The 26,253-nt window shown below is 42.3% G+C and overlaps 1 protein-coding gene across 4 annotated transcripts in view; it reads left to right on the top strand.

Moving 5' to 3' along the window:
- Positions 1–26,253, top strand: part of LIMCH1 (LIM and calponin homology domains 1) — a 185,532-nt gene that overhangs the window by 89,805 nt on the left and 69,474 nt on the right. For all 4 annotated transcript variants that reach the window (XM_074154367.1, XM_074154368.1, XM_074154369.1 and 1 more), the window contains exons 4-5: positions 19,636–19,742; positions 23,571–23,601. In XM_074154367.1, coding sequence (XP_074010468.1) covers positions 19,636–19,742; positions 23,571–23,601 — 138 coding nt within the window. The remainder of the gene's footprint in view (positions 1–19,635; positions 19,743–23,570; positions 23,602–26,253) is intronic.

Raw genomic sequence — 26,253 nt, forward strand, 5'->3', positions numbered from 1 at the left:
CCCCAAGAGGCATGCAGGAACAAAAGTTTCCACAGTGTGGCCAGACCCACAGATCTGCCACCTCAGAATGGGCCAGGGAGGCTCAAGCTTCCTGTTACCCCCTCCTCTTGTGAAAAGGGGGCAAGCGTGAATTGGCAACGATCTGTTGTGACCCCGGCCCTCGGGCTGAAGATGGTGGCAGGAGAATGCTCTCTCTAATCCCCTTCCTGGCTGCGAATCAACGTGGTGAAGTCTGTTGCAGTTTACGTCTGCTAGCAACTGTTCGCACTGTTTCTATGCTGAAAACCTTTCCGGCGCTGTAAGTGGATTTCTGTCAGATGATGTGCCTGTCGCTAGCAGGAGCCTACGTGCTGAATGCAGATGATGGAACGTGTCTCACTCCAAAGACCACATTGCAGTTGTTTCTCTGGCTTAAAGCAAACAAGCAAAAAGGCAAACTAGTGCTTTCAGGATCTGCGCGCAGTGATTTCTTTTGGTTTAAGAGCCCAGTAAAATTCTGCAGTCCGGTGCTGTGGTCAAGAGTTCATAGAGGCTGAAATATCTGACACTGAAGTCTCCTTGCCTTCTGCATTCCTCGGAGCTCCTGGATTAAAGCCACTCGCTTCCTGCTTGGCAGGGCTCTTTCCAATTGTAACGCGCTTCCTCTTAAATGTCCAGAGGTCTAATGATACTATTGTAAACCTGTTAAAATTAATGCTGCGGAGGAAGCAGCTTAGTTAATTGCTTGTGCAAAAATATGGTGGTAGGCTGAACTATCTGACTGAGGGACATCAAAGCCATTAACTATTAACCTTTTGAAAGCTGAATGGCTTTGTGATACTATGTGGAAATCTGTCCTGCAGCTTAGCAGGAGAATTACACATTCATTTCTGGACAAGCAATATAACTAACGGTCTAGAAAATTAATATTGCAGTACAGTAATATTGCAGTACTCAGTGTTTGGAGTGGTGTCCTTCTGTTAAAGTCCTCGCTATTGCCACGTCTTTGTTGGCTTCTGCCTCCTCATCTTCATGCGGGAAGCACTGTTACTTAGATGGTGAATGTCTGTTTCTGTTTGGGGCAATAGTGCACACTGATTTATTACTGTGCCATGTGTGAAAGGGAGTTTTCTTTTCAGGCTTTTCAATAAGGGGAGGGTATTGAACTTGCTAAATGCGTGCATGCATCCAAGTGTGTACTGAGTTCAACTCGGCTTTTTTCAGTCCATTCTGTACGTTCCTTCATCACCTCGGCTTTTCTCTTTGAAACGTACTACTTCTCATGCACAATTTAGAATCAAGCTTGTGTTTCCCCATAAGGCTGATGGCAAACATCTCGCTTTTCCTCCCTTCCCCTTTTCTTTTCCTTTTTATTCGTAATGTTGGTATTATTTGGTCTCCTAGAGAGATGTTGGCTTGGCGTGTAGCGAAGTTGTAGGGGTGTGTTGGGAGGCACGTTGGACTGAGTGCCAGGTGTGATTCTCACCCTCCCACCTGTTGTGGGGCAACAAACTTCAGGCCTTAAACTGATGGCCGGGGCTGCTGATGCTCTGCAGCTTCTTGCCTTTTATAACCATTGGGTTGGTTGGGTGCTGTGTAGCTTGGCTCCACAGCCAACAAATCCCATGGGTGTTTCCAAGCATTCCTGGATGTTTCTAATACCTTCTCTTAATGAAAGCTGCCTCGTCACTCTTGTCCTTTGAATACCGTTTCTAGTTTGGTTGGAAGGAGGCTTGCTGATTTTTCCAAAACCAATCCTAACGTTACCACCCCTGCCTAGCAACAGCATTCGGGGGCTTGGAACTAATACCTGGCGTTGGCTGAACACATGAGTTGCCAGCAGGTCTTTGCATCCTCATCGTAGCATTCAAGCTCCAGTTGTGCAGTTGGACAGGCTCCTGTGAAGCTGCTTGGTGAGCACCCGCAGGGAGAAGCCTCAGGCCTGCTTGGCCATTGATGGGCAGCGAGGAGATGAAGCCCAGTAGCTACAACTGTAAAAGCTCAAGCGTCTGTCAGTGGGGTGTACACTTAACCGTGCAGGCAACAGCGAGTCTTTGGCTGACTACGGGAGGGATGCAAGGTTGTTTTGTGGAGTAGGGAGGGCTGAACTGTGAAGCAGCTCTGTTTCCTTGGCCAGCAGTGCGTGCATCAGGAACGCTGGTCAGTGGTTTTTGGTTTTAACCTTCCTACCTATCTCCTCCTGCCCCGCAGCCCGTGGCAGTGAGTAGGACCGTGCTAGAAACGCTCTCTGCCCCTTGAGCCTGGTTTTCAGTCCAACGCTGACAGGCCTGCTAGGTAAGAAGTGTGACGTTTATGTATTAATTTCTGGAGTTACAGGGATCAGCCACAAAGTATTAGCACCACTATACAGTGTGTCCTCTGTTATTTAAAAGGGAGGACAGTGAATAGGTTCAGTTATTTGGGGTTTCAAGTAATCCAGGGCAATTTTCAGTGTAATTAATACATGTCAGGAATTTGACCCTTGTTGGGATAACAAGAAGTTCTGGATAACTGAGGTGATACTGTAAACAAGTCATGAAAATTGTGCCAGAAAGCTGTCTGCACAGGTCAGTAGCACAAGCTAATAAAATCTGTCAACTTCTGATCTAGAAAGATAATTTATACAGCTTTTACTTGACATGTACAGGAGTAGAAAAAAATCTTTTCTTTTTGTACAATTCTCGGATGTTTTCTTTCATTAAGTTTCTCCTGTTACCCCTGAAGAGGTCAGACAATAGTTGCTTCTTAAACCATAACAACTGCTTGAAAAGCATAACTTGAAATGTCCTGAGAGTGCCATATACATCAGGCACAGACACCCTGTTTTGCTGTGCTGTTGATTTTCAAAGAAAAGGCAAGCAAATTAAAAAAACAAAAAACAAACCACAACAAAATAATACTACTTATATAGGCTTGATACTATGTATTGGAAACAATGTATATTCTGACATTTCGTGAAACAAATTATGAACAAATGCAGAAATCGCATTGACCATTGGCAAAACAGTTGGGAATTGATAAGTCAAATGGAATGGTCCCCAGAAAACGCTGTCAGAGCTTTTATAAAAGGCTGTAAAGAGGTAAAGAGAGGAAAGTAAGTAAATAAATAAATGTTGTGCGCATAGAGAACACATAAAATTTGTTACTAAAGTCAGTAACAGACTTATGTACAAAAGAAACATGACATGAAGTTTGTTATAGGAGGCTGGGTTTTGTTTTCTTCTGGGTTTTTTGAGAAACAGAGCCAGGCTAGCTTGATCTCCCTTATTAGTGTGCTGCCTGTGTTTTACTTTTACAGCGCTGAATAGTGGCTGGGTAGAATCTGGTATGTCAGTGGACTAGAATTTTTGATAAGGAAGAAGCAAGAAAATTACGTCCTCTCAGAGAAGTGTTGCATTCAAACAAAAGTTTGAGTAAGCCAGATATTAGCAGAATTATATTAGAATGGATGATGCTTTATCTTCGGCAATATTGTACCTGTTTTTACCTGTTCTTTCATTCTGTCTAAAACAACCGAAAGAGTAAATGTCAATCTAATGTTATGATTAGTTTGAAGGGTTTTTCAGAGTTGTATCTTCAGATATGCCTGGCCTCAATTTCTGAGCATCTCAGGTCTTTGAATCATACAGTCAGCAATGATCAAAATCTGTTTTCCTGCAAAGTATCAAGCCTGCTGGTATGAGTCTCTGCCTTCAGAAGTTTGTAATTAAGAAACAACCCATAGATGCAGTTAGAAAGGACACGGAGAAACAAGTTATATGTTGGCACAGTGTTATCAGCAAACCTGGGATCTGACTGCTGTTGGCTCTTCATAGGCATAACTGTAATGCAGAATTTTGGGGAGGATAGTGGAGTAGTTCCAGTGAAATTTAGAGGAGGCTACTCATAAGTATGAGGACTGTGCGTGAGAAAACTCCAAATCTGCCTAGAGTCAGCACCCACAGTATTAGACTAAGTTGGCTAGTTCCCAGGGCTGTTTGAGACCTTAAATGCTCTTTAGTCCTTACCCTCTGGTTGATCAGAGATTAATCACTTGCTTTTTTAAATACTATTACCCAATCTCTTGAGCCACCGAATCCTGATTAAAATTTACTTTCTAAAATATGATCTTAGAGAACAGAAACTCCTTGGATTCCAGACTCCTACATATTTTTTGAAGAACTGTTGAGTTCTTGGTGTTCTGGTGGTAATTGCATCAAAAATTCTTGAAGATAGTTTATTTTCCTGAGAGCAGTTCACCTTGCTTATTCGATTTTTTTTTTTTTTTTTTTTTTTTTTTGGCTGAAATTTGATGAGCGCTATTAGAAATCCAGCACTTAAGCCTGCATGCAAACTGTTACGTAAGGAAATTGTAGACCAGGAGCTTCAAAGACTGTGGTCAGTATTCTCCGCCACAGCTTCCAGTATGATTTATTCGTTTTGTATAACAGTGTACAAATATTCTTGTCCTTTATAACTTTACAATACAAGTTGGGGGAAGAAAAGTGCCAGACTGAGGTTAGGAAGTGGGATGGGAAGTAAATAAGAGGAAAAACAGCCAACTGCTCAGTCCAGGATAATGGAAGGTGGAGTTTGGGATATGCCAGAGAATGGAAAACCCTGGATAACCTCTGTGTTGTGGGTGTGGGCCACTGAGTGCACAGCCCGCTTGGGTTCGGCAGCAGCATCTGTCACCCTGGCTCAGTGCAGCCACGGGACTGCTCTTGCAGGAGAGCTGCTGGTTGCCAGTGCCTTCCTCGGTCGGGTGCAAGTGATCCAAAGGCATGAGACCAGCCAAGCAGTGCAGTGTAGCACATTTAGGGATTTCCAGGTAGCCAAAAAGCCCCAGAAAGTGGACGCTGCTCATGCGCTAGCTGACTCTCCAGGCTCTCTGCAGTCATTCTGCATGCAGAAGCCCCTGTGCAGCTCTGGGCTGGCTGGCATGTACAGACACAGGTAGAAAGACTATGTGTGCCCACGGTCTTGGACCTCCTGGGTGGTTGGGCTTCCTTTGCTGCAGTTTGGGCAGTGCTCCTGCATCACCTAAGGGAGAGCTCTGTATCCCCTGTATTTGGATGGGGCTACATCTGTCGACCTTGTAAAAACCCCAGGTAGCTCTCAGTAGGGTCTCCAGAATGAAGGGTGGATTAGCTACAGCACAGTCCATGTGCTGTCCCCAAATGAGGGTTCTTCACCCGGTGTGCGAGAACCAATCAACACACTGACTCAAGATATTTGTTTTTATTTCAGTTCTGCAGAATCAGGTGCCAGGCATTTAACAACAGCCAGCACACCTCATGTTTCAACCCACCCAATATTTACAATGGTAATATACAGCTGATTGGTTAATGATGATTCATTTACCACTCCTAACTGTAGATATGCATCTAAGCTAATGTTTAAAACATTTAGGGAGGTTACCTGATTAGTATGCTCATTATTCTCAGAGGTGTGTATTTTAGCATTATATTTACCTGAGATTAGTGTGGGGTACGCTGGTGGCTCGACTTTGGTCCAGAAGTTTTATTTTTGCTATCTTATGTCTAAGTCAGCAACTGCAAAAGGACATATAAGACACAGTGTTTCGTTTCACATCCTGCTCAAGGTTAGGTACCTTCTGTGACCTCTTCACCCTGTCCTGACCAAAAACTTTTTGATAAACTTTTAACTTTGTTTTTCAGACGTCACATGCATCCAAGCAAGGCAGTGCTGTGCCTGATGAATATTCCCCAGTCGCTAGGAAGGGCAGTGTAGAGGTGCTTGCCAAAGCCAGTACATCCCGCTGGCCCGGCACTGATTTTGGGTAGCCATGTGTAACGTTTGCGTTCTCCAGAAATCTGCGTCTGCAGGAGTGGTTTGGAGCCGTGTGAGCTGGCCAGGGACTGGGGCTCTGCAGTGCTTTAAATCAGCTAAATTGCTGATGGCTTCTTGTTGGCTCTGGAGCCAGTACAGCTGCTTTCATGGCCCGTGAAGCCTGGCCTAACGATCTTGCTGGACTCTACTGGTTCTGCAGTCTAGATACACGTATCTCCGATCGACCAACTGAACTCCTGAGTCCCTCTGTTGAGGAAAGGAAAACCATCATATTTGCTTTAAATTTACCCTTTTCCTTTATACACTCCGGTCAGCTAAGTTTTACCTCAATCTATATAATGTGGCTTTAAATTGCAAAGGTTTTCAGAAGTAGCAGGTGAGGAGTTGGAGGCTTGTTGTTTGAGGGTGCATGAACATCTTTGCTGGCCTTACTTGTGAGTGGTCTGAGCAGGAGCCACTGGTTATACCCAGGTAAGCTGTTTTCCTCTACAAACAAAAGATGATCTCAGGTCTAGTTAGGACAGAATGTAGGGTATAAACTGAAATTTTAGGAATAAATTAGCAGTGATAGCTGATTTGTTTTCCCTTTCTTTTCCTTCCACCAGTAAACGTGACAAGCTGTTTCTGTCATCTCCACCCCTTAGTTGCAGTTCTTAAGACTTCGTGTGATGCATGATTCATCTTCCTACCCTTGTTGCTTTGAGCATTCCTCTTGGAGAGAGGATGTCACAGAAATATGCCTCAAGTACACCTCTAGTGTGTTGACAGTAAATGGAAGAGCAGGAATATCTGACCTGTAGGAGGAGAGATCCTTTTCTGTCCTCTGTTCTGCTGCCCAAAGGAACCAGAAACGAGACATTGTGAAAGAGCTGGGGGAAAGCCTTGCAATAGGAATACACTGTATTAAAGAAGAGTTCCTTCCTTTCCCTCTTGTTTTAATCATAGATTTTATTCCCATTAATTTGAGGAAATTCTGCTTCTTAAACACAGTATATTACTGTACTACTTTTTATTCCTCCCGAAAGCTTAGTCTTCACAACTACAAATGACTCTGGCATCCAGATGTAATCCATGAATCCTGCTTTCCAAATGGCCCTTCAAAGGCATATTTGCATGACCTCTGTAGACTTGATGAACAGTAGTAATTTAAGTTGACTGTTCTGCATAGTTCATCTAGGTTTGCAGCTACTATAACTTTATGAATAACTGTGCCAATTCCTGAATTATATCTAGTGAATGCTTTTACTGACGGTTGAAAAGAGGTGGAAAAGAAATCACTGCCACACCACTGGGTAGCTCATCTTGCCTTGAATATTTACCATATAAAACCCACTCCAAAACTGGAGATGTTCAGGATGATTGTCAGTTATGGCCATGCTACCTAGATGCCAAATGTATGTTTTCAAATCTGAGAAACAAACAACAGGTACGTGGTTTGGGTGTTGGGGTATTTAGTAATTTAAGCCGTTACACTATATATGGGCAAAGTTAAGAATGGGCATTGATTTACTTAGCATCTTTTTGCACATATATTCTGTTTTTTCTGTTGCAGCAAATTGAAAATTATTGATTTTCTTCCCTTCCTTTTCCTCACTGAAATCATTCTAGACATCTAGACGTGAAAGTAGTCTCTTTATTTTTTTACTGGAAGTAAAAACAATAATGTAGGTTTTCCAAGTGGAACGTACTGGAACTTCACTCAGTACGAAAAGCGAATTAAAAAAATGTAATGTATTTTGGACTTGAACAGCTTATTTTAGAAGTATTTGCAAGGAAACCCCGACCTGTACATGAAAGAAGTCCAGTATGTTTTATGTAATGTTGGTATGAAAATGCAAAGCTATGAGTGGGGGAAAAATGTATGTCAGGTATCATGTAACAGCAGCAAAGAGATTTCTGATGTTTATCAAACCTTGAACACCACAGATTATTAAAACATATTCCTTGGCAATAAAGAGTAGATGTTTAATTTGAAAGGAGAAATGGAATTTGTTGCTTTTTTTGCGGAGGTCACGAACTGAGCAGGAATGAGTCCTCCTTGGCGGTTTCACTATTTTGCTGTTTGCCTTGGGGAATAGAGATTTGGTCTGATTTTAACAGCTACTGCCAGGCCCCCGGCCCCCACAGGCAGCTTTCTTGCATCTTTTTGAGGCCCACCTACAGCAGTTGAACTTGGACATTGGGACGCAGAGGCCCTCCAGCAGCTCCGACTGTGTAGTATCCTGACCCTTGCAGAGCAGATTGCCGTCTTTGCCATGAGAAGTCTTGAGCGTTGGCCAACTGTTAGTATTGGTTTGCTTTAAATGGAAGATGGCTCTGCTTAATACACCAAGCAAAAGACAACGTACCACATAAAAGAAAGGGGCACAGAGTAAAGTCATGTTAGTAGCGAGTAGTTGCTGCAATTAGAAGAAGCGTTAGGAGGCTGCCAGGTGGTGGTCATACATTCACTTTCAGAGGTTTCATTTCAAATTGAGTTTATTTTTAGGTACCTTTTTTTTTTTATCTTTACAGTTTGAAGCCTTAAAAATACATTATACAAAATTTCAGCTGTTTTCCGGCCTTAGATGTTCAAGTTTTGTGCTCAGCTAGTTCAAAACAGCTGGATGCAGCAAAAATTTTCAAATGGGATTCATCACGCACATATTTTCATAAAAATCTTGTATTTTCTGGAGTTGTACACCTTGAGTGAAATCAAATGCCTGAGTAGGAAGAGAGCTGATAAATGACCTGGGGGAAGTAAGAATTGAGGCTAGAACTCCAATACAGCTTTGTGTCTATGAATAATTAGGTTCTCGTGTATCAGAAAAGCATCAAGTACAAATCTCATTATTGCTCATTTCCAGTTACGTTTTTTTGTCCTTGCCATCTGCTTTAGATGTATTGAGAGAGGAAAACTAGAAACAGTCTGTAGTGATCACTATTTTTTTCAGACAGTCATCTGTGAATGTGCATGCAGGTGCGCTGATTGTGCTTTACGTTACTTATATTGGTTCATAATAGATTATGCTAGTCAGGTAATTAATGACCCTCAGACACACCTTTTCAGGTGGAGAGGCTCATGATACACAGGATTTTTCGTCATTTTCTTCTCTGCCAGCTCCACTCCTTCCCAGAAGTCCTGTGGCAAGTTGCATCTGACAGTTCTCTGGAGCTGGGTCCCTTGAATAGTCAACACGGCTCTTCCTGGAAAACAAGGTTATTTTCTCTACAGTCAAGTCAAAATATAGAAAGCAGGTATTGGGTAACAGTGCCCTGAGATATCAAATGTTATCAAAGGGATCCCATGAAGCTTGGAATCTGTAGGCAGAGAAAGGGAGGCAGGGTATGTGAAAAAAGGTAGTCTCTTTTAGTAAACCTGCTAATATAAGTAAGGAAAACAAGGAATAAATTTTAACACGTAGATTTGCTTTGCATAGGTAATCTTTACCACCATAGTACAATTTCTTAACAGGAACACATATATAAATAGCTTTTGAGTAGCATCAGTTGTGCCATGGATTAACACACGATTGCCCTGACAGCACTCAGGAAAGGCAAGGGTTCATTCAACAGTGTTTGGTTGTAGTTGATGGCTGTACGTAACGGGTGAGGGGCTTGTTTGTGTCGAAGCTTAAGCTATTTGCAGTCTTCCTTTGGATTACCCCAGGGCTGTGCTTTTTGGGTATATCACTCAGGAGGTAGTTGAACTTTACTGAGCTACGAATTTCCTTTTTTTTGAATGCAGGTTGATTAGCTTTAACAGCACACCCAGCAAAAGCTGTACTGTCCTGTATTTAAAGCTCAGGTTAGTTTCTTTGGTGGGCCCATTACTTGGACCCTCCTGCCTTCCACACTGGTTTTGTTTTCACAGTATCTGGTGTAGCAGTTCTTATGACTTATAACTCTAGATTTAAACTTTATGAATTTTTTTGTTTACTTCAGGCAGTTTGTTTGGGATGGCTGCCTTTGAGATCTTCTAAATCCGTAGCCAGACCATGTACTTTCCTTAATGCTTTATCATGTCCTGATAATTACACACAAATAAACTGAACTTAGAAAACAGCATGTTCTCCTTAGCTGTGAATTTCTTGCCCATTTTCATGTTTTGCTGTGGAACTCAGTTGTGGGGGCAGCAGCCACAGGGATGTGCTGAAAATGGAAAGTGTCCAGTTTCCCCAAGAAGATGCCCTGAGGGAAGCATTGTGGCACTAACTGTGGTTTCGGGGTTCCTTGAAATCTGTGTTTAGGTTAGTCGTACTCCCAGCACTCGTCATGGGAGTGCAAGTAAAGGCCAAATTTGTCTTCATGACCTTTTTTTCCCCTCTTTCAGATAGAGACAGCACAACTATTGCCAGGAGGATGGGTTAAGAAGGGGTAGATGCCACAGATGCTGAGCTCTGATAGCACTGCGAACATTGCTGTTGTGATGGTTCTTTCATTCTCATGTCTTTTTGTAGCTCTTTCCCCAACCCACTCCGTGCTACATTTTATACTGGCCCACATCATAACCCACCAGCAAGGCAGAGTGAGGTGAGTAACAGTTCTTTCCATGCAACAGGAGGAACCAGGTTTTGCTTTTTGGGTGGTGACTCCCGTGTCCACCTTGTGTTCTTGCCGGTCTGACTCTGGATTTGCAAGGTGAATTCCCAGAAGCTTCTAAGAGTGCTTGACTGCACTTCACTGCACATGAGCTTGACTTTAATCCTGTCCTTGGAGAGCTTTATTCATCAAAAATGTGAAAAGTGGGTAACAGACGAAGTCATGAAACTGAGGCCCAAACTCTCACAAGTCAAGTGCTATCATCTGGTACTAAAAAGCTACAGAGACAGGATGGAAAGGAAATGTTGCTGTCCTCCTTGGCCATACCATGGCTGTTACCATAGAATATGGCATCTGATAGGAACCCTCTCTCTAAGACTGGTTGACAGCTGACATCTGGCTGACATCTGGCTGTGATTTCATCACCAGCGGAGCCAATGAATAGCCTGAAAGTGCTTTGGGCTTTTTTCCCTGCCTGCCTATGTTCTGCCTTCGTTGCTGTAAACAAAGCCATCTTACTCTGGGTGTATCTTGGGTTTGGTGCATCTGAGGGAATGCACATCATCTGATTGCGCTCTCCCCCAAAGACAAGGATGTTGACTGAGCCCCCATTTGTTTAAATGTTTTGTTTGTGCCTTCGGGGATAATGACCTGATGCAGCAAGGAGAAATATCAGGACCTGCTTAACTAGTGAAGTCATAGGGTCAGCCTTGTGCTCGTGCTGTGTGCACCCCTCCCACCCCCCGGTGGTTTCTTTTGCCTCTTGAGTTGAAGGCTGCTCTTGCTCATATTCTTTCATATGGTCCCCTCCCATTATTTTCTTCTCTCTTTCCCTGTTCTCCTTTCCTGTCCACGGTATCTCTTCCCTCCTTTTACATCATACCATGCTGCGGGGATTTTAAGCTCATTTTAAAATTTTGCAGAAATAAGATACATCATCCATTCTGTACCCAGCATGAAATTTTCACTACCTGCCCAGGACCTGCAGAGCCATTTTACATTCTGAGCTCCTTGCATTTGCCTTTCATTGTATACAATACAGCCGTTCCTGTGTGGGGATTTTAGTTGTAACCATCATACAAATGATAGTAATACACTGTATTGCATAGGAAGCTTATAAATAAAATTTGTTACAGGGCAAAGATCTTAAAAAGCAAATAATCTGATGGTGAAGGACAGATTTAGGAAAATGTCAAAGACAATTCCTTGAGTAGTGCTGCTGTACTTCTGATTTTCTCAAAGAATCGCAAGGTTTTAATTTTAAACATTGTGCTATTTGATATCTGGAGGACAAGTTTACTCACAATTTGTGACACTTAACACATCCATTTATTTTGGACTTGTTTTTTAGAGCCCCCCCATCAATTCTTACGGTGTGATTTTGAGGTATTTCTCGTTGTTGCTTATTTTCAGTTTATTAGTGTAGATTGAATGTGCTCATGTTTTATATGAGACTAATGATTGGAACTATTAGCAAAAGATTTTGCTGGATGCCAAAAATTATAAGAGCAGGCAGCTCTCTGAAAAGATAAATGGGAGTATGTTCTTTCCTTTGCCCAGCTTTCCCTTCACACAGGATGAGTTTTATAATACCAAAGTAGTGGTGTCAAAGTATCTTCTTGCTCTAGGCACTTACAATTTTCCGGCCTAGTAAGCTTGGCTGGAAGCAGCAGGATCTAAGCACCTTGGTAGGAATTTGGCACTTCCAGCTAGATCTTGGAGGTCTGGTACTGAACATTTTCTGGCACATACAATATCTTAGATAGTATCTGAAGATTGCTTAGAGGCATGTTTTGGGTTTCTGGTATGTTTTGTGTAGTTGCAGTGTGCTCCCAACAGACCCATTTTCTTCACAGAGTTTTTAGGGTGTTTCTTGCCTTTTTGTTAAGGCACCAGGGCTGTTGTTTGAGGACACACATCTCCTCCTGGTTGATTGCCCAAAAAGAAGTAGAAAAAGGCTTGGCTTTCTTTGCAAAGGCAGACTCCACTGTCTTCTCTACTGAACTCTTGAAGGGGCTGCTTATCAGGCTTTCTGGCCTGCTGGTGCCCCTGGCAAGCCTGGCCCTTCTCCCTGCTATTCCTGCAGCCAGCCCTGCCTTCGGAGTGGTGCAGTCTCATCTCCTGCCGGTGTGTTATTCCTGCTGTTTTAATCTAATCATCGCTGTATCTATTCTTTGGACCTATATTTTACCTTTGGGGCTCACATGATTCTGCACGTGGTGATAATTTTTGGAATCATAGAATGGTTAGAGTTGGAAGGGACCTTGAATATCATCTAGTTCAACCCCCCTGCCATGGGCAGGGACACCTCCCACTAGACTGGGTCACTCAAAGCCCCATCCAGCCTCGCCTTGAACACTCCAGGGATGGGGCATCCACAGCTTCTCTGGGCAACCTGTTCCAGTGTCTCACCACCCTCACAGTGAAAAATTTCTTCCTAAGATCTAATCTAAATCTCCTCTCTTTCAGTTTAAAACTGTTACCCCTCATCCTACTGCTCCACTCCCTGATAATGAGTCCCTCCCCATCTTTCCTGTAGGCCCCCTTTAGGTACTGGAAGGTTGCTGTGAGGTCTTCCCGGAGCCTTCTCTTCTCCAGGCTGAACAATGCCAACTTTCTCAGCCTGTCCTCACAGGAGGTGTGCTCCAGCCCTCTGATCATCTTTGTGGCCCTCCTCTGGACTCGCGCCTGTGCTGAGGACTCCAAAGCTGGATGCAGTACTCCAGGTGGGGTCTTACCAGAGCAGAGGGGGCAGAATCACCTCCCTCGCACTGTTGGCCACACTGCTTTTGATGCAGTCCAGGGTGCAGTTGGCTTTCTGGAACACAGCTGGAACATAGGAAGTTCCACTCAAATATGAGAAAAAACTTCTTCACGGTGAGGGTGACAGAGCCCTGGAACAGGCTGCCCAGGGAGGTTGTGGAGTCCCCTTCTTTGGAGATTTTCAAGACCCGCCTGGATGCAGTCCTGACTGATGTGCTCTGGGCAATCCTGCTTTGGCAGGGGAGTTGGACTAGACGATCTCTAGAAGATCCCTTCCACCTCCAACAATTCCCTGATTCCGTGATTGCCGGCTCATGTTGAGCTTCTCATTCACCAGCACTCCCGAGTCCTCCTCCTCAGGGCTGCTCTCAATCCATCCTCCACCCAGCCCGTGTTTGGGCTTGGGACTGCCTCGACCCAGGTGCAGGACCTTGCACTTGGCCTGGTTGAACTTCACGAGGTTGGCATGGGCCCACCTCGCAAGCCTGTCCAGGTCCCTCTGAACGCCGTCCCTTCTCCTCCTCTGCCCTTCTGCTGCTTTCTGCCGGCCGTCGGGCAGCGCTCCTCGGCGGGGGGAGCGGAGCCCGCCGCCGTGGGCAGCCCCGCCGCCTGTCAGGCTCAGTGGGGGGGTGTCGGGGCCGCTCTGCAGCCCCCGGGGGGGGGGGGGTGGGGAGCGGTGGGAGGAGTTGGGGGGTTGCAGCCCCCGCCGGCGGCAGCGGTGCGGCTGTGGCCGGCTGTCGGTCCTGCCGCTCCGCCGGCGGGGGCGCTTCGGAAGGCGCGGATCGGCTCGGGCTGACGGGCTGGTAAGTCCTGCTTTCCCTCCCCGCGTCGCTCTCTTTCTGTTTTTCCCCGTCTGGCGATGGATTTTGACTAGGTGAGGCTGCTGTGTGCCAGAATCCCTTTGGGGTGCAGGTAACGTGTCCCCCCCTTGCTGCTCTGGAGTGGGGCTTGCCTTCCCTTCTGGTGTGCCGGCATCCCTCATCTTCCCACGCATCCGAAGTTTCTGAGTGAATGTGTCCTGACTACGATCGAGTTCCTTCCGAATCTACTGCTTTGGAATCTTCCACGGAAAACAGTGTTTTGTGAATGTATAGTTTTACTGCATATACAGTGAAGCAAACTGTATAAACAGTAAAACATTATATGTATAGTAAAATGTATATATAGTGAAACATATTGGATAAATAGTAAAACATATATACATATATGTTTGTGTGTGTGTATATATATAGGAAAGGTTCCCAGCCTCTCTCATAAAAGTTCTTTCCTGGTAGACTTGAACCGAATATTTCAGTGTTTCCTTGCTGTCTGCTCGTGAATCTGTCAAGATCCATTGCTTCTATATAAATAAATAATCACTGCTAATTTTGTAAAATGGCAAAATGAGGGAAATAGGAAGAACTGTTGGGAGTAAACAAAAGGCTTTTAAGAGTCTGTATTGGAAATTGCTTAGAAAAGCAATTTGGAAAAATGTGTATATATATATATATGTATGTAGAAATCTTTCAATTTATTCTGGAACAGGGAAAAATTTCAGCATTCCAGAAATGAAAAAGGCCACCTGTTTGTCTGCAGCTGTCCTGCAAAACAGCACGGTCCTACTGGCAACTAATAATATCTCCAACTTGCAGAAGTGGCATGCACTTGGCATTTTATTCAGCGTTCTGTGCAGACATATAGCTTGGCTTGCTTTTGTTTTCCCCGAGTTTATCTGTGTATCTCACCCAGGCCATGCAGTAGCACATCTGACAAATGATGGTTCCACAGCGATAAGCTGCGGGTCTGATCTGCAGCGTGGATACAGTGAGAATATTTTGTATACTATTGTGGCAGATGAAAGGAATGGAAGTGGGCCAAATTCAAGCTGTTTGCCATTGCATCTGATCAGCAGATCCTATGGAGGGAATTTGCCTGCTGTGAATATTTGATTCTCGCTAGCTTGAACTGTCTTGCGTGTTGGCAGTGCTACTGTGTGAGTTTGCGGTGGCTTTCCAGGGTGTCTGTCCTGCACAACTGCCAATTTCTGTGGTGTTTTGGTTTTTTTTTTTACAGGGGTCAGGATTTTGTGCTCCACTTCATGTGTGAGGAAAATAACTTAATGCTATATAGAGAAGACTTTTTCATATTTATAGCACACGGGTTATCACTCTTTTAAAAACAGAAAAAAAAAAATGTTTACAAAGGGGCAGTGTGTTATTTTTAACTCCTTCCCTCCTTCTGCCTTCATGGAGGTGTAACCCCTCTGCCTCCCGTTCCCTGTTCCCTCTGCATTACCTGCAGGTGATTGTCCTGGCAAAGTGATGTTGTAGAGGTGAGTCGTGCAGGTTACACACCAGAAAGGATGAAAAGGTGACGGTGTTGAAATGCGGTTGTGAGAGCAGGAGCAGCTTCACAGTCCCTTCCTTTCCCATCCATCCTTCTGACTCCAGACTCGGGGAGTCAGTGTCCCGCACCCCTGTGTGTCCGTCCCTGCTCCTCCCTGGACCTTCTTGCTTTGTCTGAGAGTTTGTAATGTTTTGTGTGTTGGTTGGTTTTTCTGCTGCGAAATTCAGCGTAGCAAAACCTTTACGTTAGTGACTTCTGCATTTCTAATACTTACAAGTAAATGACATGGATTATAGTGCTGATCTAATAGTCGCTGTCAGGACTCCGCTGAGGCAAGCAGAAAAGGGTTGGGGTTTGAGCTATCAGTGTATCCTGTGCTTGTGTCCTCTGTCTGTCACCACACTGAAGCGTTTGTCTTCTGTGAGCAGCCTGTTCAGAGTTGATGTCGTTTTATAGATAAAGCATAGGTAAAATTTTATAGATATCTATAGATTATAGATTTATCAATAATAGATCTATAGATATCTATAAATATCTATTTTTATAGATATAACATTTTTATAGATTAAAAAATAGATAAAATTAGCAAAAGAAATTTAGACCGTAACCTGTAAGATCCTTCTTCCTCTGGGGAAGGACAAAAGCCAGAAGAAGATTTTTTTGATTGAATAGCGGTGTGGGCTGAAACCCAGAGGAGCCAGCAGGAGCCAGTTGCAGGTCCTCTGGGGCTGTAGGAAATGATGTGCTGACCAAGTTGACCCATCCTCCATCTACTCCAACTCTGCGACTGCAGCGAGCTCAGAGAAAAGGCAATATCATCTTCATTTAATGTATTGAGGTAATAGTATGTTAGCGCCTTGCAGGGGCTGCAGGAGGGACTGAATTCTGGCCATGTGTCTTCCGAGACCACTGTAAAAGATACTGCCCTGTAAGCTGGGGCACGGCAGCTGGCCACCCTGCGATCCTTGCCATTGCGGTGTGACCCATTTGCATGACCTATTTAACTCTGCCAAGTTGTAAAGAGCTGGACATGCACGTTAGGTGTCTGGGTTTAGTCCCTGATTTAAGGTAAGGATGTTTTATATACGTTGCTGCTTGTAAACTTTTTTTTTTTTTCTTTTTTAGTTTCTTCAACAGCAACAAAGAAGTCGCACTTTAGAATAGGGGACTAAAAAAATTGAGTAGTTACAGTTAACTGATATGGAACTATAATTTCAAAAAAGTTACTATAATTTCAAAAAAGTTGAGCAAAATTTTCTGAGAACTGAAGAAACCAGGGCTTGGTCAATGGAAGGTGTAGTAATCCAGAGAGAAAGCTTTCCTGGAAGCTGGGTCTTCATGATATGACTCCTTTCTCCTTTTAGTGGGTTAGGAGTGTTGTTCTCCAGTGTCTCAAAAGAACCAACAAATACAAATTTCAACTGCAATGAAGCAAACCAGGAAAAGTTTAGTTTTGCCGTAGTAATGAGATACATTTTTGCCATGGGGATACGCAACCTAGGCAGGTTTACCTGAATATCTGTCATGTGAAAACAATTTCTCTGTTGGCCTTTTTTTTTCCTTTAATCCTTTTAAAAAAATTGCCATTTTTTGGACCATTGGGAAATAAAACTATGAGATTGTTAACAGAAGCAGAAACTTTCAGTGCTGACTGATTGCATCTTGTTCATGGTTATTTATGTCCATGTAAGATACCAGCTTTCTGAGGAATTGTTTGCGTGATGGTGTTAGCGACTGTTGGCAAACGTTATTCTTAAGATGACCATCAAAATAAAAGCATGTATGAAAACAGACATAGGGTGGTGACACTGGTTTTTTGTTTTTTGTTTGTTTTTTTTTTTTGAGAAGTGGGCATTTGTTCATCAACAGAAGAACTGATTTTCCAAACTACATGGCTGCCAAATGGCTGATATTTTTGTTACTACTTATCATAACTTAGATGTGAACTTTTGGCATAAAGATGGGTGCAATTAGTTATTCCCGGAGTTCCCCCTCCTTTGATTGTTTTCTAAACCTATTAGGTTACTAAGTCCTGTGTGTCCTGTATATTTTTGTTAGGAAATATTGTTAGGAACTTTTTTTTAAATGCTTTTGCATTTTTATTAGATTTACACATTGCTCCACCCACCATTTGGAAGTGACCAGAACTGTCCTCCATCAAAGGCTAAACACAAGAGTTATTCACAATGCAGTTGGAAAAATTATAATGCAAACAGTAAGCCAGATGGGGAATTTTACAAGCATCTTTTCATGTCATGAATGATGCTGTCTCTCTGGGTTATGGCTCTCTGCTCTCTCGACTGCTGTTCCTTTCCCCCTGGCTCCTCTCCAGAGCTGTTAAGTTTCAGCCAGGGAAGAAAGGGAGATTTGGACTCCTCTAAATTTCCAAATCCGTATTTTTTTGCGTTGTGGCTGGTGACAGCGAGCTTTGTGTGCGAGAGCGTTGGCATGCAGAGCGCCGTGGCGATTAGCATGCTGATGGCTGTGCCCCGGCAGAATAAACAGGGCTGCTCTCGCCGAGCTGTGGCCGTGCCACCCAAACAAAGGCCTGGGAGCAGATGTGGGGAGAGCCCTGCTCCCGAATCCTGCTCTGTCACGCTCTGAACACTGCCCAGTGTTCAGTGCCTCCCAGTTTTTACAAAAATGGAAGTTTCTGCCCAACGCTGTGGTCCTGCTCCTCTAACTCTTCACGTGGCGGCTCACCTCCAGTTGGAGGATTAAGATGAGAGGCCTCAGAGAATATCAAGCTGTATGTTATGTCCTTCCTTGTCCCCATATCTACCATTGCGGTTGCTGATCTAGCAACATACATATCTAAAAACTTGTTCTCTACTCATCTTCAAGATTTATCTGCATAAGAACTACATGGTTCTATAAAAGGGGGGTGGTGTTCATGCGTATGTGTAAGTGTAAAACATATGTTAAGCGTATATGCACGCATACAGATTTAATCCTCTTGGTGCAAACCCATGTGTCATCACTCGTATTTGGTTTGAAAGAGGCTTGTATCAGTTTGCACTTAATCTTAGTTATTTATTTTTATTTTTCACACTCTGAAAAGTGTAAATCCTCCATAAAAAGTGTTACAAAGCTGGTGGTGTTTCTTCTTACAGACAGTTGTCACATAAAGTGTAACTTCAGGCATTTTATTATCCATTTCTGGATGGTTTAAGGTTGTAGAGGCAAGAGTTGTGACAGCTAGGAGTAACTGGCCTGTTTGTATCAACATGAAAAATGTTTTCTCAACAGACTGCTTGCTTAAATGGTGGTGGGCTTTCATATGGGCTGCATCAAAACAAGCATGACCAGCAGGTTGAGAGAGGTGATTCTGCCCCTCTACTCCACTCTGGTGAGACCCTGCCTGGAGTACTGTGCCCGGCTTTGGAGCCCCCAACATAAGAAGGGGATAGACCTGTTGGAGCAGATCCAGAGGATGGCCACAAAAAAGAGAGCTGAAGTACCTCTCCTGTGAATTGAGGGAGTTGGGGTTGTTCAGCTTGGAGAAGAGAAGGCTTTGGGGACACTTACAGCAGCCTTCCAGTATTTAAAGGGGGCCTGTGAGAAAGCTAGAGAGGGACTTTTTACAAGGGCATGTAGTGGTAGGACAAGGGGTATGGTTTTAAACTGAAAGAGGAGAGATTTAGATTAGCTATGAAAAAGAAATTCTTTACTGTGAAGGTGGTGAGACACTGGAACAGGTTGCCCAGAGAAGCTGTGGATGCCTCATCCCTGGAGGTGTTCAAGGCCAGGCTGGATGGGTCTAGTGGGAGGTGTCCCTGTCCGTGGCAGGGGGGGTTGGAACTCAATGATCTTCAAGGTCCCTTCCAACCCAAACCATTCTATGATACCCTTCCTGCTCCTTTCAGAAATCCAGCCTTTTCTTTTCTGCCTCATAACATGCTGAAGCTGTGTTGGCAGCTTCCAGCAGTAGGTGGGGAAATTAGCAGGGCTTTTTCAGTTAAAGAAGTTGCCAACATATGGGTTTGGAAAGAGAAAAGTCAACAAGCTTGTTGCAGTTAAATATTTAAAATTATTTAAAAAAAAAGTAAAAAGTTTTCTTTAATATTTATGTGGTTTTCAAACAAAACATGTACTGACTTCTTAAATTATGAGACTGGAAATGTCTTTGGTTCTTCATTTAACTAATTATACAACTGTGCGCTGTTACTGAGTCAGGGAGAGGTTGGTTCAGTAGGATAATTTTTTTTCAATGAGGAAGAGTTAAAAATACAGTATTTTTTTGCCTCGTTTCAGGATAATATCATCTTATTCTTGAGAGGCTGCAAAGAGCTGGGACTTAAAGAATCTCAACTTTTTGATCCTGGTGATCTGCAGGACACATCAAACAGAGTAGCCATCAAGTAAGTACAACTGCAGTTTGTGATTAGCATGTTACAACCTCAGATGCATGTGATGCAATAGTAAATATTTAAGGATGAGCAAGAAGACTATAGAATTGTTATTTGTATAAAGCAATGGGAAGCTGAGGTTTGGGAAACCTTCAGCGCTGGGACGAATACATTGTTCCCTTCAACAGACTTTCTCTAAAGGCTGTTATTGTTCCCAGAAGGATCAACCACAGCTCTTTTAAAATACTGTTTTAGTTAAGCAATGAGATTCTGTGGGACTTAGGGGTTTTCCTGAGTCTGAATTGATGGCATTCTTTTTTGTCTGTCCAACTAATGAACTATATAGGCTGGGGGGAGGGGAAAAATCACAGCTCTGTTATTTCAGATTAAACTGTTTTGAAGGTGCATTATAGACCATTTATAGGCCTCTCAGACTCTACAAGGTGCAGACGTGAGCACAGTCTGTTTATTTTCTAACCAGAACTGTAAGTTGGGACACGGTATTTGGGCTGAGGATGTCTGCGTGAACTGGAAATGCCACAGTTTAGATACTTTTTAACCAAAGCCACACACCTGCTACTACACAAATTACCACACACACATTAAGAGGTTCTCCTTCCTTAGTAACTAATTGATGGGGATTTGTGGGGGGTGAAGTAATTTTTTAAAAATCTCCTTTTAATCAACAACTTTTTAGCCATGGTATATGAACGTCACTCACTGCAAAGAGTACTAGGTGCTTAGATTCCGGTGCTAGTATTTTCAGCATTTCACCCCACAAAGTGATTTAAAATATAGGTGTGAAACTGGCACAGAAAGAATTACTGTTTAAGGCCACACAGGGCAAGCTTGAATCAAAGTCCACGTAGTCATAGATTGAGGTCTTAAATGGAAACTGTTGTCTCTTTCAGGGAAGACTTTGTCATCATGGACTAGAGGAACAGAAGCAGCCAAACTGTATTTTTCTCTTGTTTATATTATTGGCAATCAAGCTCCCTACCCCCCAAAAGCAAGAGCACCCTGCATTTTCATAGAATTAATGAAACTTGTAATTGCTATTATTTAGAAGTTTTCCTGAAATTTTTGGGTCTATCGTGTGTAATATTAAAAAGTTATTACCCTACAGACAAGCAAATACCACTGAGTTGATTGAATGGCCTTATTTCATTTGGCCAAAAAGTTTTGGCCAAAAAGATCACTAATGAAATCCTGGTCAGACATATCCATTTTAGAAAAGTATGTGGAAACAATTTACTAAATTTCAGCGGCATTCTATTTTTTTTCCCTTCTGGCAGTGGAAGCTGGGCAAGTTTTCATGGTGTTCAAGCACTGTCTGGGAAAATTTAAAGGTTCTGAAAATCCAATTGGCCGCTTTCCTAGTTTTAAGGAATACTCTCCCACTTTTCGCTTCTTTCCAAGCTTCTGGCTCTAATATGAGGTTCTTCTCACCTGTACAGCCTTCTCTTCTCCAGGCTGAGCAACCCCAACTTTCCCAGCCTGTCCTATGCTATGAGGAAAGGCTGAGGGAGTTGGGGTTGCTCAGCCTGGAGAGGAGAAGGCTCTGGGGAGACCTTACAACAGCCTTCCAGTACCTAAAGGGACCTAAAGGAGAGATGGGGATGGACTCTTTTATCAGGGAGTGGAGCAATAGGACAAGGGGTAATGGTTTTAAACTGAAAGAGGGGAGATTTAGATTAGATCTTAGGAAGAAATTTTTCACTGTGAGGGTGGTGAGACACTGGAACAGGTTGCCCAGAGAAGTTGTGGAGGCCCCATCCCTGGAGGTGTTCAAGGCCAGGCTGGATGGGGCTCTGAGCAACCTGGTCTAGTGGGAGGTGTCCCTGCCCATGGCAGGGGGGTTGGAACTTGATGATCTTTAAGGTCCCTTCCAACCCAAACCATTCTATGATTCTACATACCAGTGAGAGGGGACTGTATAATGTATTTCTCCTAAATATGATGATATTGTGATGAAAGAGGTTCATCACAACATCCAGCCACTCATGACAATGAGTGGCTGGAGAGAGTCACAAAACAGTCCCTAATCTCCATATAAAACCCTAATCTCTGTATAAAACTGAAGAGAAAGGGTCTTTCTGGTAAGAAGCTTGATCTTTTGGGATTGAGGATGGTGGAGTACCTTGGAGGAGGCAGGTTGGGAGGCTGGGACTGGCGTGGAGCTCCAAGGAGAGCTGTCCAGCGCGTGAGCAAGTTCAACCAGGAGTGATAAACTCCACAGGGCTGGCTTGGCCCTCCGCTGAATGTGATGCTAGATAGATGTGAAGTGTCTCACTGGCGTAGAGTTTTTTTTTTCCCCCCATCAACTCTTCAGAGAAAGCAGCTGTGGAAATGAGCCAAATGTTTTTCTAGCACTGTCCAAGTTCACGCTGAGTAACTGAGTTGAGGTGTACAAGCCAAGTCCATGACTGTTGTAGAGAAATATGTTCAAGACTGTCTTCTGCTAGCTAGTTCCCAAAGCATGAAGATGATTTTTTTTTTTTCTTTTCCCTCTTTGAAGACTTTTGGGTGGTTTTTTTTAAACATGGTAAAAATGGTATTTGTTCTGCAGTAAAGGATGAATATGACATTATTGCACATGATTAAGATAATGACATTTTTAACCGTTTTTTTTATGTAGATGTTAATTGAAGTATGCATTAGATCTATTTTTTTTTTGGAACATTGAGCTTATAAAAATTATGAGCTAATGCTGCAAAGAATTTCTTCTTGACTTGTTAAACAAGACTCTTTTCCACTGCTATTTTATTAAGAAAAAAATTAGGACTGCTTTATTTTTCTTAGTATGTGGGTATTGGTGGATACAATTTTGGCTTAAAACAGATGTTATCAAAAATACTTTGGTTTAACATTGTCTATATTTAGGCCTTTGTTGTTCTCACAGATTTAAGTACATTTATTTTTGTGTCTATCAGGTAACCTTTCATGCTGGAGTGGACTTACTGTTATAGTAGAAGGCAATAAATAATAATTATAAATAATCAGGAGACATTCTATACTAAATCTGAAGTGCTTATTTATTTTTCAGCACCTACATGTGATACACGTTTCCTCCATTCTTTTTTTAATGGTTTCTTTGCTGAGTTTTGAAATGTTGTTTATGTTTGTGTAAACTTTGTGCTTTGTTCTTTCTAACATAAAACTTCCACCCTTTGAACGTTGGTGAAAAACTAAGTTGAGAAGGATGCCAGTGTTCAGTCTGAGTGCTCGAGTACGCATTCAAAAAATAAATACGTTTTCCACAGCGGGTTCTGTTGCAAGTGGCAGGATCTTTGTTGCTTCACCCGTCTACTTTGTTCTTTGTGGTGCTTGTTTCTACAAAAGCACCTGCTCCGTTTCCTTAATGCTTGGTGATGATTTCCTCCATCTCCTATGTATGTTCAGTTGCTTCCAGAATCCGTGTGGGTTACATGATTTATCACAGAGCAGAATCTGCCTGTTGGATTACTGCAGAATGCATTTTAGCAGTGAGGACTTTGGTCTTCTGTTTTGAAGAAATCGGCAACACTCTTTAAAAGAAATATTCTTGGCACTGTCCTACTTTACTGTGGGACCATTATAAACACATTTTCTTTTTGTACTTCCAGAATTCTAATTTAATGATTGAAGTAATGGTGACAAAATACTCCCACGTTATGAATAAATGAATGTGTGAACTACATCTTCTTAGCTTTCATGTGTTTCCAGCCAGCAGAAGCATTCGGCAGGCTTTTGTTAGGGAAAAAAAACGTGATCTGCTGCATACACGCTCTTGGAAAGTGTGTCTGCTTTCTGATTATTTTTTTCTCCTCTTTTTTTATGTGTGCGTGTGTGTGCAACCAGGAACATTGACTATAGTAGGAAGCTGAAAAATGTAAGTACATGATTTGGAGTATTACTATTATTTTTTGTCTGGTTATTCCTGTACTTGGCTTGAGCAAGAATTATGTCCGTAAAAACTTAGTTCAGATGAGTATTGCTGAAAAGTTCTTCTGAATACAAACCTAACCAGGTTCTGCTGCAAACTTCAGTGGAGCTGCTATGGCAAAGCAGCCTTAGGATAGATATACAATGGAGAATGTTTGTCTCTGCTTAATTAAGGGATAAAGAATGTGATCTCTGTGCTGCCCGTCATGGTTTTCACTGAGAATGGTCTGACTCACCCATGAAGCTACACTTTTGTAGCCTTTCATGAATATATAGACATAAAGTAAATTTGCACAAAGTATTTAAAATGAAGCAGAATGATCCTTACATCTGGATGTGAGTCTTTACTGTCAGATTTGCTAGCTTCTCTTTATTCTTCAAATAAATGAGAGTGTTTTCCCAGAAAGACAGATTACATTTAACTTTAATTTCTTCTTGATTTAAACTAATAGCAATGATAACAGATCCTGTAATTAAGTAGAAAATAAAATGGCTAAACTTTGCTGTTCTCAGAATTAGTTGTTATCCTAAAGCCTAGCAAGCTGTCTGTCCTTTAGTCAACTGTGGACTGCTATAAAGTCAATTTATATTTGGCTCACATCCCTGTAAACTGCTATGAAATGCCAAGACCTTTTCCTAATAACTTTGCAAGCCAGTAATCATGACTGCAGGTAAAAAAATAAATAAAAAAACCCGAAAACATTTAAAAAAAAAAATTTATCCTGGCTTTCCTGTCGTCATTAGAGTAATATCTTCTGCATCCAGCACACAAAGTTGCAGGGAAGGAGTTCAGCTTTGGCATTTTAGCATCCTTGTGGGCACTGGCTAAATATCTTTGTACAGATGTATTGTTTTAAAGGTAAAGTTTCAAAAGTATCCTCCTACAATGTGCTTGTAGGCAATATATGCTTTCCCAGGTGCATGATCCTGTAAACTCGGCTGGCAGCCAGTCAGAATTGCTTGCAAATGTGACATTATTTGGAGGAAAAAAAAAAAAAAAGTGGATAAATAAAGGAAGAAGAGAGAAAGTGATCAAGTGCTAGCAGAAATAAATAAAAATACCACAAACCATCATCAGAGAACTGAATGGCAAAATGAATTGAACACTTTCCTGGTTGCTAGGAATACTGTATTTGCAAGTGTTTTCACTTAACTTGAGAACATGTACTGTAAGAATTTCTTACATAAATTTGTTGAGTAGTGCTGGTTGAAGGAAAATAGCTCAGATAAGGGTTGTTTCAAGACAAAAAAATCAATATTGGCAAATCGACCTCCTTTCCCTCAGCACAGTAGTATCAATTTGGATGTTATTTTAAAAACAAGGGAAAAAATTCTGAACTCATTAAAAATGTTATTTGGTTATTTAATGGCATGTATATTATTTATAAACTAAAGGGAAATATAAACTATATTTAAATATAAAATAGAATATACTTTACATTATGCACTATGGTTGTTTTTAAACAAGGGATCTGTATGACACATGCGATATCCTTTTCTGGCAGGGCCTCAGCTGAAGTGCTGTGTGTGATTTCAGACATCACACTTAAATGAAAAATGGGGATGTTAGAGAAAGTTGATGAGAAAAGGCTAATCAGAAGTCTGACGTGTGACTGAGGAGGAAGCACTGAGGGAATGTGGGTGTGTGTTTTAGGGAAAAAGAGTTTGACAGAGATGTCTGTCACTGACACCTCCTTGGGATTTCTCCTAGTCCAGTTTTCTTTAGTTTACTATGTAATATGAATTACATGGCCTTATCCCATAAAAACATTAAATGCTATATTTCAGTTTATTTAACCTTTTTGAGACAGTTAATGGCAACTATTCTTTATATTGGTTGCACATCTTTTCCACGTCAAAAGATTTCCTGTTTGTTCTGCTGTTAAGTCCTTTGCAATGTCACAAAATATGTAGATGTAATGAGCATCGAATGAGAAAAAGCCCTAAGTTCTGATGTGATGGTTTGGCATTTTTAACTAGTGCAAAACACTGAACTGAACTGCCTTTGACGATCAGTTTCCAGTCCAAATTGCTGCTGTGCAGGTACCATTACAGACATTGCTTTAAGTGGAGATATATGTGGGTGCAGGGAAGAGCTGTTGCTTTCCCTCCATGATATAAATATCAGTGTTTTTGGAGGTGTTGGATTTGACCGTCCTGAGCATCTTAATTTCTCCTTTCCTAAAACAAGCGCAGCACAAGCAGCATCAGATCAGATTTCTTTGCTACCCAAAGGAGTGAGAGGGCATATAAACATTTGCAGGAGCAATTCTTGCCTTTTTTTCCACACTAGTTTTGAAGTGACTTTTGAGTTACAGAGAGACATCAGGTCAGAACTTGAATGAAACCACTAACTCTTTCCGCTTTAGTCTGAAAGAAACAACCTGATGCTCATAGCTTCTGGTTAGTCTTGGGCTAAGCTTTTCTTAAGGTAGCAGAAGGCTGGAAGTAACTGTTCCCTTGTCATCTGGTTAATTACATTAAGATGATTAAAAATGGAACTACCTTTTCTGTCCTTGAAATAGGCAGGCACACATTTCAGGTGTTTTATTTATTCCATTAGTCTTATCAGTTTTAACTAATGATCACTACTATTAGT

Source organism: Numenius arquata, chromosome 10, assembly GCF_964106895.1.
Source record: "Numenius arquata chromosome 10, bNumArq3.hap1.1, whole genome shotgun sequence".
Lineage (NCBI taxonomy): Eukaryota > Metazoa > Chordata > Aves > Charadriiformes > Scolopacidae > Numenius > Numenius arquata.